This window comes from Leuciscus leuciscus (assembly GCF_965113295.1).
Source record: "Leuciscus leuciscus genome assembly, chromosome: 4".
Classification (NCBI taxonomy): domain Eukaryota; kingdom Metazoa; phylum Chordata; class Actinopteri; order Cypriniformes; family Leuciscidae; genus Leuciscus; species Leuciscus leuciscus.
In genome coordinates this window covers 40,976,984-40,996,371 of record NC_138728.1, presented here as the reverse complement: position 1 = coordinate 40,996,371, position 19,388 = coordinate 40,976,984, and the positions used below count along the sequence as shown (strand labels likewise).

General features: G+C 37.5%; 2 protein-coding genes and 2 long non-coding RNA genes across 6 annotated transcripts in view; 1 reads left to right on the top strand and 3 right to left on the bottom strand.

Annotated features, from left to right (window-relative positions):
* Positions 1-1,116: 1,116 nt before the first annotated feature.
* LOC309497828 lies at positions 1,117-5,394 on the bottom strand. 2 transcript variants are annotated; one of them, XR_014205723.1, is made up of 3 exons: positions 5,345-5,394; positions 4,584-4,735; positions 1,117-1,854 (listed from the first exon to the last, which is right to left on the bottom strand). It is a non-coding gene; the product is annotated as an uncharacterized lncRNA (long non-coding RNA). The 2 variants fall into 2 exon arrangements; XR_014205724.1 differs by lacking the exon at positions 5,345-5,394 and having other exon boundaries at positions 4,584-5,338.
* LOC309497262 (uncharacterized protein) lies at positions 5,392-12,973 on the top strand (the record flags this gene model as incomplete). The annotated part of the gene is made up of 6 exons (XM_082167491.1): positions 5,392-5,421; positions 5,494-5,568; positions 9,991-10,285; positions 10,395-10,445; positions 10,536-10,667; positions 11,029-12,973. 6 exons carry the CDS (start codon positions 5,392-5,394, stop codon positions 11,307-11,309), a joined length of 864 nt encoding a protein of 287 aa, XP_082023617.1. The 3' UTR covers positions 11,310-12,973.
* LOC309496212 lies at positions 6,149-7,861 on the bottom strand. Its single transcript, XR_014205065.1, has 2 exons — positions 7,103-7,861; positions 6,149-7,028 (listed from the first exon to the last, which is right to left on the bottom strand). It is a non-coding gene; the product is annotated as an uncharacterized lncRNA (long non-coding RNA).
* Positions 12,974-14,702: 1,729 nt separating the features above from the next.
* Positions 14,703-19,388, bottom strand: part of LOC309496070 (uncharacterized protein) — a 32,486-nt gene continuing 27,800 nt past the window's right edge. Inside the window, exons 2-3 of one of the 2 annotated variants that reach the window (XR_014204952.1) lie at positions 16,994-18,805; positions 14,703-16,442 (exon numbers count right to left, since the gene is read on the bottom strand). Coding sequence is in view for 1 of the 2 variants with exons in the window: in XM_082166024.1 (XP_082022150.1) it covers positions 17,736-18,805 (1,070 nt within the window). In the remaining variant the exon portion in view is untranslated. Of the gene's footprint in view, positions 16,443-16,961; positions 18,806-19,388 lie in introns of those variants that run through there. The other variant, XM_082166024.1, reaches the window with a different exon arrangement.

Below are 19,388 nucleotides of genomic sequence, written 5' to 3'. Positions count from 1 at the left end.
CGTGCTGGTTTTACCCAGCGACTGGTTGAGCACCTCTATGATGTTATGTATAGCTGATGCAGCATCTGCTGCACCAACATTTGAGCCTTGCTGCAGAATAAAGATCAGTCTGAGATCTTTGCTTAAATTACATCATGTAACATCCTTGAATGCATCACATATGTTGGGGTATAATAAAAATGTTGGGGGTAGCAATCAAAGTACTCAAACTACAAAAATTGCACTGCAGACATGTGAATAATAAGAATATAAACACGTCAAGATCGATCTACTAGACATAAAGACATAACTTGGCTAGAGAGCAGAAAAAATCTTGTTTCTAGATTTGTCTATTGATTTGATATTAAACTTACCTTGGGCTGCCTCTGAATGCCCTGCAGTTGAGGATGTTGATGACGCTCCGTGCCGCTACTGATTACTCATCTCGGTTTTATTAATATTGATGATGTGCTTTAATATAGCCTACTGTTGTTAGACTGTCACACAGATCCCAAAATTCGCGCCGCTGAAGTCTCTCCTTCCGGTTCAAGGAGCCGTCAATCCAAATCTCACTAGCCAATGAGAGCAAACCGCTGTTAAGCCCGCCCACACGGTAGGTCTGTGTCAGAATTGCGAACGAAAACTTCAGAAGCGTAAACGAAAATGTCAGAAGCGTAAATGAAAACTCTGGAAGCGCATTTGTAAGTTCAGATCAGCGAAAGAAATATGAGAAATAGTTAGCAAAACATGCAGTGTATTAAAAACGAAGTCAATAAATTTGCCAGTGAGTTATTCTTTTTCAGTTTCAATTTATATTTTCATTAGTTTCTTGAAAAGTTACGTTCATTTTTATTGGCACAAGAATAATTCCATAGAAAATAATTAGATGAGAAAATGAGATACATGTTTAGATATATTCCTCAAGTGTAAGCTGTCGCAGCTGTCTGCAGATTCCTTTTGGGGTCGTAAAACCAAAATCGGGTCCGGTAACAGCACCGCGTTCTGTTAGGGATACATTCTTTAAAATAGGCAAACTACACACTAGGGAATCACACTGTCAATATAAAGGAATAACATTCATGCATACAGGGATATACATTTCAGAATTATTTATATTTTGTGTTAGATACAAAGGAGTTTGTGTGTGTGTGTGTGTGTGTGTGTGTGTGTGTGTGTGTGTGTGTGTGTGTGTGTGTGTGTGTGTGTGTGTGTGTGTGTGTGTGTGTGTGTGTGTGTGTGTGTGTGTGTGTAATGGCATCTGGATTTCTCTGTTGCAGAGAGAGGGGGTTCTGACTGATAACAAAAGTCTTTGAAGCTCTCTTTGAGTTTTGAGATGTTTCTGTTACTCTTCACTAGGCCACAAACGTGTCAAAAAGGGTCATTTGATTCAGACTCTTTGGCGCTAAGCTGTGATTTACACTTAAGGGTTAACGGTTAAAAGCTTTTTCTGAATCTTAAAAATGACAATTCACCGTGAGATTGTCCATACGCAACACTAGAGTCGTGGAGCAGCGGGTTACGTCTTTTTTCGGAAAACACACTTCTCACACTGAGGACATGCGAAAGGCTTCCATTCCAAGGGACTATTCAAGTGGAGATAAAGGTTTCCTTCACAAATGAAACTCTTCCTACACACTTTGCATTTGTGAGTCGTCTTTCCAGAGTAATATCTCATGTGCTTTTTAAGGCTCGCTTTACATCCAAAAGGCCTTCCACACAGTTTGCAGGGGACAGAACTGGTACAAATGATTGTCCGAGCTCTTTTTTTCAAGGAATTCTTTTTAGTTTGTGTGGATTTTTCTCCTGTCATGAAATCATGATCTTTCTCTTCCATTACATTCAGTTCTTGTCTCTCTTCTTTCGGTGCCATCAGGTCTAAAGTGAAAGAACACAATTAACACCAGTTTAAAAACATAAAGCCATCAAAAGGCTGCATTAAAGCAAGAAAGCCAACAACACTAGATCCTGTACCCAATAAGTTACTGAAAGAGGAACATCTCAATATTGTTTACTGTTCACTTTTGTTTAGGACACATTAATAAAAAACTTGAGTTCAAGAAATCTGGCATTTATAAAAAACAAACACACACACACACACACACACACACACACACACACACACACACACACACACACACACACACACACACACACAAAACATTTAACTTGACCCAAGATGTTTATTATATACCAATCCCAAATCTTACAGTCATGTCTAAAATATTCAAAAAAATGGTGTTTTCTCAACTATATTCAGAAACTTTAGTCAGGAATTAAGCCCTATTGTAGCACAGAAACCTTCCTTATCAAAGTTAACATATTTCATCTATTGCTATTAGCTCTTTTGACATCAGACCTCAACAATCTCTTGGATAGCTTTAGAATTATATTGGCATTTGTGGACAAGCTTTAGCATGGTTCAGGTCTTATCAGTAATTAATATGTGCTCTACTACTCTGTATGTTGGTGTCCTAATTATAAACCTCATTCTCACCATGTGTGATATCGTCACTGTATTGTGAATAAAAAGACACACACATGCATTATATATATATATATATACAAATTTATTGTATCTCATTGTATGGAAAAAGGAAAAGGCAGATTTTGTTGGTTTCTAATCGTCAAGTTGAGACCACTGGCTTACTAGTGTCAGGTTTGTGCAGGTTTCTGAAGACGAGGGAACAGAATTTCAGTGCAGCTGGTTTATTTACAAACTCAGGTTACAGGAAAATACAAGAACTCAGAAACACACAACCATACATGGACGACGACCAACAAACACTGATGGAAAACACAGGGTTTAAGTGAACTGGGATTAATGGGATAATTAACAGAACACAGGTGATGGGAATTTCTAATCAAACAGACAGGGAAAAACTAACAGGACTAAACCAAAATCACAAAGACAGGGGGAAACGGATCACAGAAACTGAAAACACTGAAAAAGATTCAAAAACAGAACTCAAAAACCTCAAAATGTCACAACTAGCTAGGTTAGGTTTTTATATACAGTTGTAAGCTATTTGAATCAGCTTTAGGTTTGAGGTTTATCAACAATATGTAAAAATTGTGCAACCAATACTTCACAAATATTTACATTACAATTACATAAATAATGCTATGAGATTTAGATTTTTTTTAATTCAATATTTAAATATAAAATGTTCTCTAAATTTAACATTTGATTTAAAGGGTACTGTAAATAAGAAACTAAAACTGCCAGTAGGTGGCGGTAAGTCACTGTCTTAATGAGTGAGTAATTAATTAAACTGATTTGTTTAAAATGCGGATTAATTCAGTAATGGATCACCGCTGTCTGTTGCACGGAGACTCGATTCTGCTGCGGTTTCATTATTGAATTTTCATCGGCGAAAATAAAGGAAAACAAACAATATTGACAATTAAAACGAACTCACAATGTTAACTTGTTCATTTAACTTTTGAATAAAATATATATCACATTTGCAATCATGCTGATATTTGGTGAAAACGGCACTCTTGCTTGTGTGATATTGCAATATAAATACATAATATATTATAAATATAAGAAAAAAAACTCATCTGGGCAAAAATGCCTGAATATCTTGAATTTTTGGGGACATATAACTGCATACATCACGCAGTGCACATTGTTAAAACAATAATTACAATAATCATCTGCGACACATATCGCACACATCTACGCACATAAATCAACTTACATTTGGACTAACATTTTCTTCTCCTTCAAAGCAAATCCATGAAGAATAATTCAAATTTGGGCTGTCAATGTTAACGCATGAGATACTTTTTGTCCAGTTCAACTCTTTTACACAATTAACGCAGAATCTGTTTTTTCTGTCATTCTAGCATTACATTATATGATCCAGCTCTTATTCATGCAAATGCTTTTAAACCATTCAAGCGCGGCAAGAAGACGTAAGAAAACTGTGAATGTCTATAGACCGTATAATCCTGAAACACACAGGGGCGCCAGTATCGTGCGCACAGAATCGAGTTCTTTCGATAACACACACAATTATGCTAAAATGTCTGTTTTGTCGAGTATCCTAATAACATAAGAGCAGTTTCAAATGAGTTAAATACAGTCTTAAATGAACGTAAAGAGTTGTGAGAGAATGAGACGTGTGTGAGATCTTAAAGTGACAAAGTGATGTTGTCTCTACATTCATTTGGAGATTAACTGTGAAATTGTTAAACGTAAGTTTATTTTAAATGAATCTACTTAATTTTTTTATCGATTGACCGCACTAATAAAAATCATATAACACAACATTTTAATTTGGTAAAGTATTTAGAAGCATCTAAATAAGTCAAAGTGTCATCTAAAATGTAAGACCTCTCAAAAGTAAAAAAAATTAAACTTTTAAAAGACTTTTTAAGGATCCACGGGAACCCTGTATAGTAATTAATACTAAGAAACTTATCTGGGCAAAGAGCACTAATGATTGTCTAAGACTTGAAACTTAAAGTTGAGGACTTGCAAAACAATGACTTGGTCCCGACTGTTTCTGAACTGCCTGTGTCGCTCACAAACATGAACAGTTTCAACATTTTAATAAGGATCAAGGACAAGGTTCAGCTTTGAGAATGAAACCAACCTGTTTGTTTCTCAGTTTCTTCACGTTTCACTCTGAATGTTTCTTCAATCTTCATGTCTTCAATCTCCTTATTAATAGACACAATCTTTATGTCTTCACTCTCCTCTTTAATAAATGCCATCTTTATAATATTGTCACGTGGATCTCAGTCGCTTCACCAGAGGGTTGTTCCATAAAACAAGATTAGAATACAAGCCAGGCTTATTTTGGTTAGTCAGACTTATTGTCGGTGGATTCTGTTTCATAAAGCAAACTTAAAATAGTTCAAACTCAGTTACCCTGGCAACTTATGCTGGGAGCTTGGAAAACTTGGAGCTTAAAGTTGAGGACTTGCAACTTAACTCAAGACTTATAGAGCAATTATAGTATTTAATGTCAAAGTATTCATTAAACTGAGTTTTTTTGTATATTAATGAAGCAAAACAATATCCAACTAGACAAGAGGACATATGAAGAGCACCACAGAAAGTACAACTAGTGTATCTGACTTTTAAGTTTTGAATTTTTCTTAAAAAAAAGATTTGTGTAATAACTTGAATAAAATTTCTCTAACATTGTTAGTTGTGTTTATGATAAGGGATAAAATGGGACGCCCTTTTTTGTCTATTTGCTTTACTCATAAAAACAACGTTCATTAATGTTAAATAAAGCATTACAATGTTACATTAAAAAAGTAATGAATTTACTTTACACGCTTGTAAAACTATTAAACTGATGGGACAGTTTGCATTAATTTAAAACACTTTAAATGTAAATCAAACCTTTCTTCAGCCGAATCACAACAGATGCAGGAGTGCGGCGCAGCCTTATGACATCACACCTTCTGACCAAAATAAAAGTTTTGTCCCAAAAATGGATATCATAAGGTGTGACGCCATATTCCTTTTTTTAAACGGGCAATTGTTTGGAGACCTTTGGGGAGTGGGGGGTCCTCCTTCTTTCAGGAGGAAGAAAAACACCTCAGAAGGACACTGAACGTTACAAGGTGAGTTTTCCCCCTTCATGTTTTCATGTAAACCAAGTATATCCGGCACTCTTGCTTCAGTTCCCTTTTGCGCTGTCTTTTGGTGTGACAGATGTTACACAAAAATGCCCAAATGAAATTACTTTTCAGTCAATATTACCTTTAAAACTATATTGTAGTTAGCATGGTTTTAGCATGTTAGCATAAAAGCAAATATATATATAATGCGCATATTAATTGACATATATCTTGTATTGTCTCGTCTTTGTCACTGCTGCATACAGTTGCAAAAATGTTACGGCAGCTGAGTGTGAAAAGTTTCTTCTAACAGCCAAATAGTTGTGAGTGTTAAAAAAGGTGAAAAAAGAGGAACTGATGCAGTGGAGGATGAAGGACAAATGTTGGGGCAAAATGTTCTGCGTATATATATGTAACCGAGGCCCTGTGTGGCCCAGGTAAATTTAGCAAATGGATTTGAGATGATCAAATTAAGGAATAATGCCTGACTACGCCACCTTGGGAATTTCACCCAAAGAATCTAACTCACAAGGCTGACACAGGTTCCCTACCCAGTGGCAAGCAACGTGGAGACACAGGTATCAATCAAATACAAAAGTTTTATTATAATGACATAAAAGCATAAATTAGACAATCTCACACATCAATTTTAATACGGGCTTACATAAGTCACTTCAAATGTCATGGAGCTGCAGCCAAACTACAGGGAAGATGCTCCAATAATGAAGGATCTCACAATCTGCACAGCACACTCATACCATTAAAGAACCCCAGTGCTCACAAACCACAGCACACAATGAAGAAACACCACCACCATCTATAGAGGAATGGTCGCCCTGGTCAAGAAGGCCTGCAGCTCCTAGACAGAAAGAACTCAATACACAACTCACGCACACACACACACACGTTAATACAATATATTGTACTAATTACACAACTGTAAAGGCAAAAAAAACTTAAACAATACTTTAACTCAAAATAAACTACAACAAATGAACAAACAAATGTTTCACAATATTATCAACCAAAAATAAATCAATTAACAAAAAAATAAATTTAAATTAAGACAAAGGAAAAAAATGAAATCAGCTTAAAGTCAAATAATCCAATTTCACATCTGATTTCATTTTATGAAAACTAAATCACAATACACAAGAAGAAACCCATAGCCTACTGAAGATTTGCAAAACCAAGATCAAACAAAAATACAAAACAAAATAACTGATAACCTAAATACAAAATGGCCGATTTGAATTAAATAGACAAGGAATCCAACAAATTTAACAAAACTGAGTAGGCCTACCACACAAAATAAGGACACTCGAAGACGCTTGTTGGAACAGCACGTGTGCACACACACACAGTTCGTTGGCACGGGTCAAACACCACTGCGACCCAGAACACAATGCAAGTCGACCATAGGACGAGACAGCGGTGCTGCCACTGTAAGGATGTTATTCATCCTGCAATCAGCGGAAGAACCATACAGTTAACATCCAATAATCTATAAAGAATACAAAGAAAACTATAAACTTACCAAGTGACAGCTGCGGGAACCGGGATATAGCTGTAGGTTTAATTATTCGGCCTATTTGCAACAGCCGCCACCCGTACACAAAACATCAACTGAAATAAAAAAACAAATTGCGACTCGCACCACTTCCACGGCTGATAAGCGGATGTAATAAAGTCAACGCATACCTGGAGAAGGACAGATACAAACTCATAGCCATCAGCCGATTAGAGCAGCTGTGGCAAAACGGCGAACACGGTAGCGACCATAAACACAGCCGCTCTCCTTTACCGAGCCGAACCAGGCACGAGTCACGTTCAATCGCAACAGCGAAAACCACACCACATCCGGGAAATGACGCTCTGCCTAGGTGCATTCGACAATGGCTTTTATAGCCCGCACAATTGATGACATTAAAAATGTCCAGCCCAATCACTTAGCTCGGAAATCATGCCACATATATATATATATAGATCCCAGATTTAGTAACAGCAAACAGTGCAAACTGCTGTGTAAATTAACAGTTGCTTTGTATGACACTTTAATTTTAGCAGAATATCTCACTGGAGATTGCTGAACTCTAACATTCTGTTGTGAATAGAGATAAACATCCACTGAACCCGGAACATCCCTTTGATTATGATTAACAATTAACTTGACCTACTTATTTATCTGAAGCAATGTAAATCATGTACAAAAGACAGTAAATCAGGACACTATAAAAGGAACATGAGAGGCTGTGAGGATGACAAAGCAAGAGCTGGAAACAAACATCAGTGAAGAATGAAGGGTTTACCCAGATAGCAACATTGTTTCGGCCCGGATCCGGCCCACATCTGGCACTTGTGGAATGCGGATCTGGCCCACATGCAGCGTGGAATGACGGCCCTTGGGTGGCCCACTCCTGTTTGCCAGATCTGGGCCACAAGCAGGCCATAGCAATGCCACATGCCAGCCAAGAGCAAAGAAATAAACCAGAACTGGACCTTATCTGAGACACAAAGTCTGTGTATATTAAATATGGAGTCATTTCAGCCTAAATAAGCCTGTTAACAAGCAGAATCACTGAAGGAAAGAAGAGAACAGAAAAAGAGACGAGCAGAAACACAAGAACTACAACTGACTTCAGCCACAGCCTTAGATGAAATCAACTGAAGAGAAAAGAAGACATTAAATCTGTGAAGATCTCAGCAGAGGAGGATTAAACAACTCCACAAACAGCATTACCAGCTTCACTTATTACTAACCAGACTGACTTTATTTCTGTCAGACGTCTACAAAAGTTTTATTGAGAATTAATGGGTTTAACTCTAATGTGTTTCATTTAAAGTCACCATAAGAGTGATTAGTGTTTCCATTAGTTGGGCTCTTAACTCTTAATATATTTTATATCTCTTTTGGCCGCTGTGACAGTGTGTTTGTTGAACACATTTACAGCAGCAAAGAAAGCTAAAGTGAACTGAGATCAGGTGATGATGGTTACCTGTTCATGGTTTTATAATCATCATGAAATAACCTTTTTCACTGATGTCTTTGGAATGTAACAATTGTGTTGATCCATTAATAATGTCACATCACAAACCCTCTGTTTCTGCAGCATGAGATCCAACAATATAATATCAATAAGTTAGAAGACTTTATCAAACATGTGCACCAAAAAGTCAGTTTAATATGACGCACACAGACATCAACAATCAGCGTATGAATCTCAACAATGGTGACAATCAAAAGTACTTTGCTGCAATGCATGCTGGGTACCAGCATAGTAAAAAACTCCCAGCATGCATTGCAACATGAATAAATTATGCAGCTGAATTGTCCTATAATTTTGTTTGATTCTAAATATTTGCTTTTATTTTTTGCTGTTGTTTTTGTTGTGAATTAGTAGCTTTTCAGTGATGTTCTGAATTAATCTGTTTATCTAAATATTTGTGATTGTCACCATTGTTGAGATTCATACGTTGATTATTGATATCTGTGTGTGTCAGCATAAGTTAAATTTTTGATCTCATGTTTGTTAAAAGCTTTAAACTGACAGTTATAATATTGCTAGACCTCATGCTGCAGAAACACAGGATTTGTGATGTAACATTATTAATGGATCAATACAATTGTTAGATTCCAAAGATATCAGTGAAACAGGTTATTTCATGATGATTATAAAATCATCAACAGGTAACCATCATCACCTGATCTCGTTTCACTTTAGCTTTCTTTGCTGCTGTAAATGTGTTTGACAAACACACTGTCACAGCAGCCAAAAAAGACAAGAGTTAAGATATACTAAGAGTTAAGAGCCCAACTAATGGAAACACTAGTCACTCTTATGGTGACTTTAAATGAAACAGAGTTAAACCTCTGTTAATTCTCAATAAAACTTCTGTAGACGTCTGACAGAAATAAAGTCAGTCTGGTTAGTAATAAGTGAAGCTGGTAATGCTGTTTGTGGAGTTGTTTAATCCTCCTCTGCTGAGATCTTCACAGATTTAATGTCTTCTTTTCTCTTCAGTTGATTTCATCTTAGACTGTGTCTAAAGTCAGTTGTAGTTCTTGTGTTTCTGCTCGTCTCTTTTTCTGTTCTCTTCTTTCCTTCAGTGATTCTGCTTGTTAACAGGCTTACTAAGGATGAGATGACTCTATATGTAATATACACAGACTTTGTGGCTCAGATAAGGTCCAGTTCTGGTTTATGTCTTTGCTCTTGGCTGACATGTGGCATTGTTATGGCCTGCTTGTGGCCCAGATCTGGCAAACAGGAGTGGGCCACCCAAGGGCCGTCATTCCACGCTGCATGTGGGCCAGATCCGCATTCCACAAGTGCCAGATGTGGGCCGGATCCGGGCCGAAACAATGTTGCTATCTGGGTAGTATGTTTACTGCTGCTGTTGGAAACCTTTGTGTTTGTCGTACAGCATCAGGTAGATGGAGGACTCAATGAGAATGAGATCAGTCAACAGCTCAGATCTGAGGACGGAAGACAGAATCCACCTCAAACAGACACTTTGAGAGATGAAGCTTCAACTGACAGCCAACAAAACTACCATCTGTTCTTCACTGACATCCATGCAGCGCTGAGAGAACTGACCGCCACCGTTACAGAGCAGAAAGTGAACATCAGAGAACTGACCGCCACCGTTACAGAGCAGAAAGCAAACATCAGAGCTTTAGAGACGAGACTGAGGGATGAGATGAACAAGAAAAATGATGGTACTTATAAAACATTCACTCTTTCATCAATGATTCATCAATGAAATAAATCACAAAAGAAATAAATTGCATAGTGTAAATGTCATACAGAATCTTTATTTCTTCACAGAAATATCAAATCTTACTCTGAGTCAAGTGGAGTTGAGAAAGGAAAATAGAGGTGAAACTGTGCTTGAATGATATTCAGTGTATACATTCTCAGTGTAATACAGTAATATGTCACAATAATGTTTATGTTTTTCAATAACAGACAGAGAAATAGCTTTTTCAGCTGGACTGGTGCAATCTGGCGATGGATATATTGGTCCTTTTACCACTGAAATCACACTAACCTACAGGAACGTCTTCACAAACATAGGGAACGCCTACAACCCAATTACAGGTAATGATCAATGAAATGAGTCATAAAACTCAGTTTATAATAATGAAAACCCTTCTGCTCCATTCAGACCTCTCTGCAGTCTCAATGTGTATAAGAGAATTAAGGGCTGTTTACACGACAACAGTTTAAACTATGTGTAAAATGTTGTATGTGATTCAGTTTTATGCGTTTTGGCCGTTCATTCATATGCAGTTTTGGGGGCCTGAAAAGGCAAACTTTTGAAAAAAATGTATAGTCTCCATTTAAACAATAAAAACGTGAATTGTAACATTTAAACGTAGCCTCTAATGATCTGCCATCTTTCAAAACTATCACACATACAGGACACATCTGATTCTGTATCTCTTGTTATTTGATTTAGGTGTTTTCACAGCCCCACTGAAAGGAGCGTACATGTTCAGAGTCTCTGTATATGGTGTTGGCCCAACTGCAGCAACTGCATTCATTTATAAGAATGGAGAGCGTCTGGTTATAGCACATGCTAATCAGCCTCAGAACGAGTTAAACTCCTCTAATGGAGTTGTGTTGATCCTGGAGGTTGGAGATGTTGTCTATGTGAGACTTTGGTCTGGCAGGAGGATATATGATAGCTACAATAGCCACAACACTTTCAGTGGTTTCCTACTGTTTCCCTTAAGATAACAGGAGCTTTGCAGAATGTGATTACAATAATTCTGAACCTTCAGCGTATGATTTAAGATGGAAATCATTAACATATGAACCTGTATTAATGAGGATGTGTGTGTTTGAAATTTGCAATAGATTACTGTATTAAAGTCAGTATAAGACACTATAATCATGAGTTCTGGGCTGGGTTTCCCGAAATCTACTTAACGCTATGTCGTTCTTAAGTTACACCTTATGCTGTACCTTATCGTTAATGCGTGTTTCCCGAAACGTTCTTAGTTAAGTATACCTTCTGTGAGTCATACGTTCGGAAGGTTGGTCTGGACCACTCTTAGCTTTACCTTATCACTGTTGCAGGGCTATATGAATATAATTCTGAAGTTTTAATACACCCAGACAGTGTTCAGTTAGGCTAATTCAAGTGTTTTCATGCAAAGAAAAAAATTGTCATTACACTGATTGTTGTTAAATTTTTAATTATATTATCCAAAGGTACATCAGCTGGCAAACCATTAAAGGCTTAATAGTCTATTTAAAAGGGAATGATTGTGGTGTGGAGTTTGCTCAAACTATGGCAGCGAAACAGCGAATGGTTGATCTAAAAGACGGCGCGTCTGCGGAGCGCTTTCACAGTTAAGTCCTATTCGGACGCTAATTGTTTCTCATGGGCTCGTATGGTACGGTATTTTTAACATTTACAGGGGCAAGTTGGGATTTTAGTGCCATAATGTCAGTGTTTTTTTCTCACCCAAACCCGCGTAAAAATCCCTGTCTAAAGTAGTACCTACTGTTTTTTGACAAACAGGTCGTATGGTAATTTAATTGCCGTTTAAATCCGCATCTCTGAGTTTACAAGAAGAGATTCAAAATTCATTGTTTAAATCCTTTTTGATCACTGCCGAGCACCGTACGTTAGATGTACACTTTTATTACTGAAATGCTGGAAAGTATTTACAAGAACAATAGTTCATCGCAGCTCCACCTCAGCAAACAAAAATGGGAAAGAGAAGAAAGCATGTAAACATTTTAAATGGTATGGTAATTATGGCAGCAATATATGATACAATTTAAAAATATGTAGGCTAGGCTATTATAGTTTGGATTATTTTTTATAATATCTCATGAGTCCTAATCAATTTCAACTATTTCTGAAGTGCTTCTTTTTATAAAGAACACCACTTTCTCCCATAATGCAGTAAAGCAGCCCCTGCACAAGAGAATAATTGATTCTCGAGCCATCGATATCAACCAATTCAGCAGCATCACCACGGACAGCACAGGGTAACGTCGCACGTAAGAAGGTATATCTTAAGCAGCTTCCTAAGGTATGGTTCGGGGAACACACCTAGAAATGGTATACCTTCAGTTAAGTTATACCTTAAGAGTCTTCGAAGCGTGCTAAGAGACAACGTTATCGGGAAACCCAGCCCTGAGCTGTCTATACATGTAAGTTTGTATGAAGAGTTGACATGACTGAGACAGACATGACACATGAATATCACGTGATTTTAAAGTGTTTTGTTAAAGTGGTAAATCTAGAATGTTAAATAATACCTTTTTAAGTGTAACTTGTTACTGATCCTTGATCTGTATCCTTTCATCCTACATAAATAAATAACAGAATAAAGAGACAGTGTGGCATTTTCTTTTGCATTTCCACAACAATGCTTGATTTGATGCACTCAATATATATTTCTGTCCCACCTGGATTTCGCAAAGATTCTTTTTGCGAAAAAGGTATTTTATTTGTAATTAAATGAAAGTTTGGAAAAAAAAATGTTATTTATCATTACTACACCACATTTACCAGATTATGTATTGTTTAGATACACAATAGTCATACATGAAAAAAATAAAATAAAATCATAAATCTTACCAAATTCTGAGACATTTTTACTTTTAAAACAACCTATGAAAATTTTTTCTGTCTAATGTTATCTAACTTTATAAGTAGTATGCAGGAAGTATGTTGTCGTGGTTGAAAAGTGATACTGACAAGAGGAGAGGAGCTTGCCAAATGCAGAGGAGAACACATAAAACAGGCCTTATTAAAGTCGGGATGACCTCATTTGGGGAGATCACTAATTTAACTTGACGATGACAGTGACCAACCTGAAGAGCTTTTCTAACACCAGAACCATCACTGATATTGTCTTAATTGAAAAACATTTTGATATACGTACTTTACTTTAGTGATGGGAAGTTCGGATCATTTTACTGGACTCTCTTGTTCGATCTCGTTCATCAAAATGATCAAATCTTTACTTGACTTTCATTTAAGTGACTTTAAATGTAATACTTTTAACAGCCAAATTACCAGAACACATCCACCTACGCAATCTTGATCATATTCTGAATTAAAGGGATGGTTTGGAGTAAAATCAACCTAGGGTCCTTTGCACCACGACATTGAGCCAAACACCCCCCACCCCCCACCCTAGAAGCCTTTTTTCCCTTGGTTGAACATTTTTAAAGTTAGAGCTTATTTAAAGATATCAGCCGAATGTCTTGTCTCGTAAATTACCCGACTAATAATGCCCAGAATGGTACCAAACTTATACAGCAGTACAAATAGGTTCTGTACTCATAAAACGAGGCATTGGAAAGTTTGTTAGTACATCAGGAGTTTATTTAAATAACACTTGCCTGACGGCTCATGCTACTGCTAACGCGGACACCGACGTCACTTCACTGAGTTGAGAAAAGCATGTAAAAGTCCTGACAGAAAGCGATGTATAAGGATGTAGTGTAACAACAAATTCTTTTTTTTCCCAAAGTGTTTACAACTTAGTGTTAACTAATAATTGTTTTAAACTGGTACTACCAACAAAATATTAGTGCATTCCTGGGGAAAAGCACGTAAAAGTCCTGACAGAAAGCGATGCATAAGGATGTAGTGTAACAACAATTAAGGCCCCCCTGGAAACATTTCCGTTGTGTCTTTGCAGTTTGCAGTTCGTTTCCCTATTTGCTCGTGCTGTGAATATTTGCAGCGTACGTGATGTGAAATCAACGAAGTTGTTTTCTGAATATGTAGTTGTTGTGGCGTTTGTATGTGTTGTGACCCTTCTCGGCCACCGTACGTACACATGTATTTCTTATTAGTTTAATAATTTTAATGGAACCAGAATTGTTATGCAGAACCGGACCCGGAAAATTTCTTATGATTCCCAAACCTATGTCCAAGGCTACTTAAGATTATAAATAAAAATTTGTGTTTAACTCTAATCTGGCATCAAAGAAACATGAGAGAATCCCATGATCGCTGATTAGAGATAGAATTGATAATTCCTGCATATATTACTAGCACATTTGTAAACAATGTGGGGAATTATCTTATTCAATTAACTGTTTCTCTTTCAGTGTTTTTTTAAATAAAAAATAGTTGCTATCCACCATCAGGCATTTTTTTTTTTTTTTTTTTTACAAAACTTTAATGTCCCCCAGAATATTTTGTTGTGTGAATATCTGCACAAACAATATATCAAAATAAATAACAGACCCTCTGCTTTAAAAGAAACAACTTTATTCTAACTCCATGTCTTCCTTTTTTTAACAACACTCGAATGTGTGTAGGTTTCATAAAAAAAGCTACATTTTGAACAAAAAGCGAAGAAAAATCATGTTTTTATCAGACGCAAATTCTAAATGATAATCAAATAATCAAAACAGTTGACGGTAGCCATTGACTGCCATAGTATTTTTTTTTTTTCAGTGTCTGGTCAATTCTTAAAAATATCTTCTTTTGTGTTCAACAGAAAAAAGAAGCTCATTAAAGGTGCTCTAAGCGATGTCACACATTTTTTAGGCCAAAACATTTTTTGTCACATACAGCAATCACCTCCTCACCATCCGCTAGCTGCCTGTCCCATCAATACACTGTAAAAAAACGCGGTCTCTGTAGACACCACAGGCTCCACAAACGGCAACAAAAACAAACTGGGCTCACCCGCACCACGAAACATAAACTGTTCCAGCCAATAACCGACAAGAAGGATTTGGGGGTGGGGTTTGGGGGGTTAGTGTGCTTATGAAGAGGGGGGAGGGTCTAGCTAGCCTCCGATTTGTTTGACAATACTTTAAAGGCACAATATGTATTTTTTTTGCTTTAAAAATAGCAAAAATCACTGGATCACATCTATGTTATATATTTTTTTTAGTTGTGTACTTAAATTATCCCGACTGTTTCCAACAACTTTCAAACCAGGAGAAATTTGTAATTTAATTCAAAGACACGGCACGTTTCTTTATTTCCGTTTTGATGCCATCAATGGCGTAATATCCGCGTTGTCCCTGGTTTCCGCTCGTACTGCCATAGCAACCAGAGCCCTCTGATAGTAACCAAGGCGACAGACGCAGACAACTGTGTAGTTTGCAATGTTTGCAATATTTGCACGCTGTTGTTGTTTCGTTCAAACATTATGGACCATGGCAAGCAGACTTTGGATAAAAAAGGAGAACTAAAACGAGAATCAATATCAGCGCGGTGTTTTCGAGATGCTGAGAGCTCCCATAGACAGTATATAAAGGAGAGCTCCACGTCCGAGACTTCGACCGCTCTTACATGTACTTTATTAAACAGGTGAGCACATTTACATAAAACTAATCAAAGTTATATAGTTCAACAATGATCAAATGTTAGAATATGATCTGTATGTTATTCTAATGTTGATCTAGCTTACTGCTAGTCTCATACAGACAAACTAACACATCAATTTCAATTTCAATTTCAACACATTCAAATGCAGTTTAGTGTGCTAGTGTAATGTTAGACCAAGTGAAACAGCGCTGCGTTACCTCACAAGTTTAATTTGTCTAATAAACTGACCTGTGAGTTGTAATTCTGCACTTGCGTGTAGTTCGGTAGAATGAAATGTCCATATTCCTTTTATATCCGCGGGACTCGCGTCGTGTGTGGAGCTGATAGCTGTCTCTTAGCAATCCCGAACTGCTTCATATCACAGTCATGATAAAAGCATCGATGTATTCAGTCATCCATAAACATTATTAGATCGATCGGCTTGACGTTGACGACAAGATCCATAATTCTTAGCAAATGTTGCGTCATCAAACTACGCCTTTGTTATTGTAAAGAGGTTAGCGACCCCTAGTGGCGAAAAATTCCATACTGTACGTTTAAACGTTAGTCTCGCATAGCCAGACCTTCAGACTGACGGCAGAAGGTCTGGACTCTATCGCAGCATTTCTTGGCCAAGGACTGCCCAAGAGGACGTTTGACTGACATGTAACACAACCAATCACAGTTTGTTTTGTACCGCGTCATATTTAGGGGCGTGACAATATAATGTTGATGTCCCTACAATAACAGACCGGCGTGCATCTAATAAATGATTCATTCAAGAACCTTGTGCAAGTTTACTGCATCAATGGAGCCGCGAAGTTCACATACTTTTGAAAATACAGCGTTTAGTTGATCGTGGTAAGCGCTCATTGTCTCAGTTGTAAAAACAACGGCTTTCTTCTTCCACGAGGGGTTTTGGCGTCATGACATTTGTTTCCCGGCGGACCGAAAATAAACGCGACACTCGTGCCCCCCGGAAATCCGATAAAATTCAACCAATCAGATGACGACTTTGACATTCCTGAAGTGTTTCCAGTTAAGTGTACCATATGCATCAGACGTTTAGCCAACGTTCCGTGGGCGTGACGTCTGAGGCTGAGACTATTTAAACGTCAACAAGAAGTGATGTCACCCAACATCACTTTGAGCACCTTTAAGATTTTGAACAACTTGAGGGTGAGTAAATGATGACAAATATTTCATTTTTGGTTGAACTATCGCTTTAAATTTTTATCATGTTAGCTTGTATATTACCTGATCTCTGCTTCTTCACCTATGTTTTGATCCAGAGGTTCTGTACTCTATCAGAATAACAGTGAAAATATGGAAAGCCGTTAAAACCCCATGCCATGCTGCAACTGCACATTGTTTCAATAAAGAGCTGAAATGAGAATCAGCATCAAACTATCAGTAGCAAACGAGTTGGCTCTTCCGCTGTTAAGTTGTGCTGGTGTTGCGGTTTAGCTGATGCCCATGTTAAGAGTGACTTCTATTCCAGATGTGAACAACTGGCCACATATTCATCAATTCCAAAAACCTGCACAAGATGTCCTTACAATTAAACTTTTGCACTACATGATGTTGGTATATTTATAAAACATAAAAGGTATTTCGTTACCTGTAACGACAAATATATTCTTAAAAAATTCCTAAAAGGTTATACTTATTACAGTATTCGAACAGCATCAAAAATGTAGTACATTCAAGGGTCTCACATGCGTGACTTTTCAGGTGAGTCTGTAAGTGTGATGACAGAATCTGGTTTTTTTTTTTTTTTATTGGATGGTCATCGTCCATAGTGAATATGCAAGTAATTCCTGAACCTGCTGTATTTTCTCAACCTTTTACCACAAACAGAACTACAGCTGTATTTCAAAATGAGTTTGCAAATGACATTTCAGTTCTCTTCGATATGTGAAACTCTTCTCACACTGAGGACACGTAAAAGGCTTCTCTCCAGAGTGATTTCTCAAGTGGACATAAAGGTTTCCTTTATGATTGAAACTCTTTCCACAGTGATGGCAGGTGTAAGGTGTCTCTCCAGTGTGAATTCTCATGTGAATAGTAAGGTTTCCTTTATGTTTGAAACTCTTTCCACAGTGATGGCAGGTGAAAGGCTTCTCTACAGTGTGAGTTATCACATGATTCTTAAGGTGATTGCCGTTTCGGAAACGCCTTCCACAGTGATGACATACAAACTGCTTCTCTCCAGTGTGAATCCTCATGTGCTGATTAAGGTTCTCTTTACATCTGAAACTCTTTCCACACTGATCACATGCAAACGGCTTCTCTCCAGTGTGAATTCTCATGTGAGTCTTAAGACATTCTTTTCGTGAGAAGCTCTTTCCACACTGTTGGCAGGTGTAAGGCTTCTCTCCAGTGTGAGTTCTTAAGTGCTGATTAAGGTTTCCTTTACGTGCAAAACTCTGTCCACACAGTTTGCAGTTGTAAGGCTTCTCTCCAGTGTGATTTCTCATGTGGTCATAGAGGTTTCCTTTACGTGTAAAACTCTGTCCACACTGTTGGCAAGTGATAGGTTTATCTCCAGTGTGAATTCTCATGTGACTCTCAAGACATTCGTTTCGTGAGAAGCTCTTTCCACACTGTTGGCAGGTGTAAGGCTTCTCTCCAGTGTGAGTTCTCATGTGGGCATTAAGGTTTCCTTTACGTGAAAAACTCTGTGCACACAGTTGGCAGGAGTAAGGCTTCTCTCCAGTGTGATTCCTCATGTGGACTTTAAGGTTTTGTTTTTGAGTGAAACTCTGTCCACACTGTTGGCAGGTAAAATAACTGTTAGATACGGTTTTCTGAGCTGTTTTTTGTGAGGAAGTCTTTTCAGTCTGAGTGGATTTTTTCCCCATCATGAAATCATGATCCTTCTCTTCCATTTGATTCAGTTCTTGACTCTCTTCTTTCAGTGCCATCAGGTCTAAAGCGAAATAAAACAAATACAAAATTAACACCAGTTTTAATGGCACAAAGCAACAGACCGCAAAAGGCTGCAGTAAAACAAGAAGGCCAACAAAACGTTGGAACTGGATAAATATTCTGAATGTTCCGATCCAATCTGACTTCTGATCTGTAATGCTGCCTGAATCATAATCGTACATTTCATTCATCGGCTAGAGAAAAAAAATAAAATAATAATAATAAAGATGACTTCACATGCTAGATCCTATACCTAATAATTCCTGGCCCAGAGAAAACTCTGCAGATTATAGCACCCGTCATTGACAATCAAACAACCTGCGTCTGAGCGATTGTGAGGGGTATTAGACTGCTCTGATTGTTGTTACACTTTTTAATGAGTGCGTGATAATTGAAATGTCTCAAATTAAACTGACCGCAGAGTTGTTAAGGACATGTCACTTGTCTACAAAAATTACAGCACAGGACAGAGCAAAGAATTTGCAAATGACTTTCATGAGGATCGGGGATTGATGTTCTGTAAAGCCTGTCTGCATTTTCTGCATGTCTCTAAATGAGCACCACAGGTTCATGTACTACAGGGG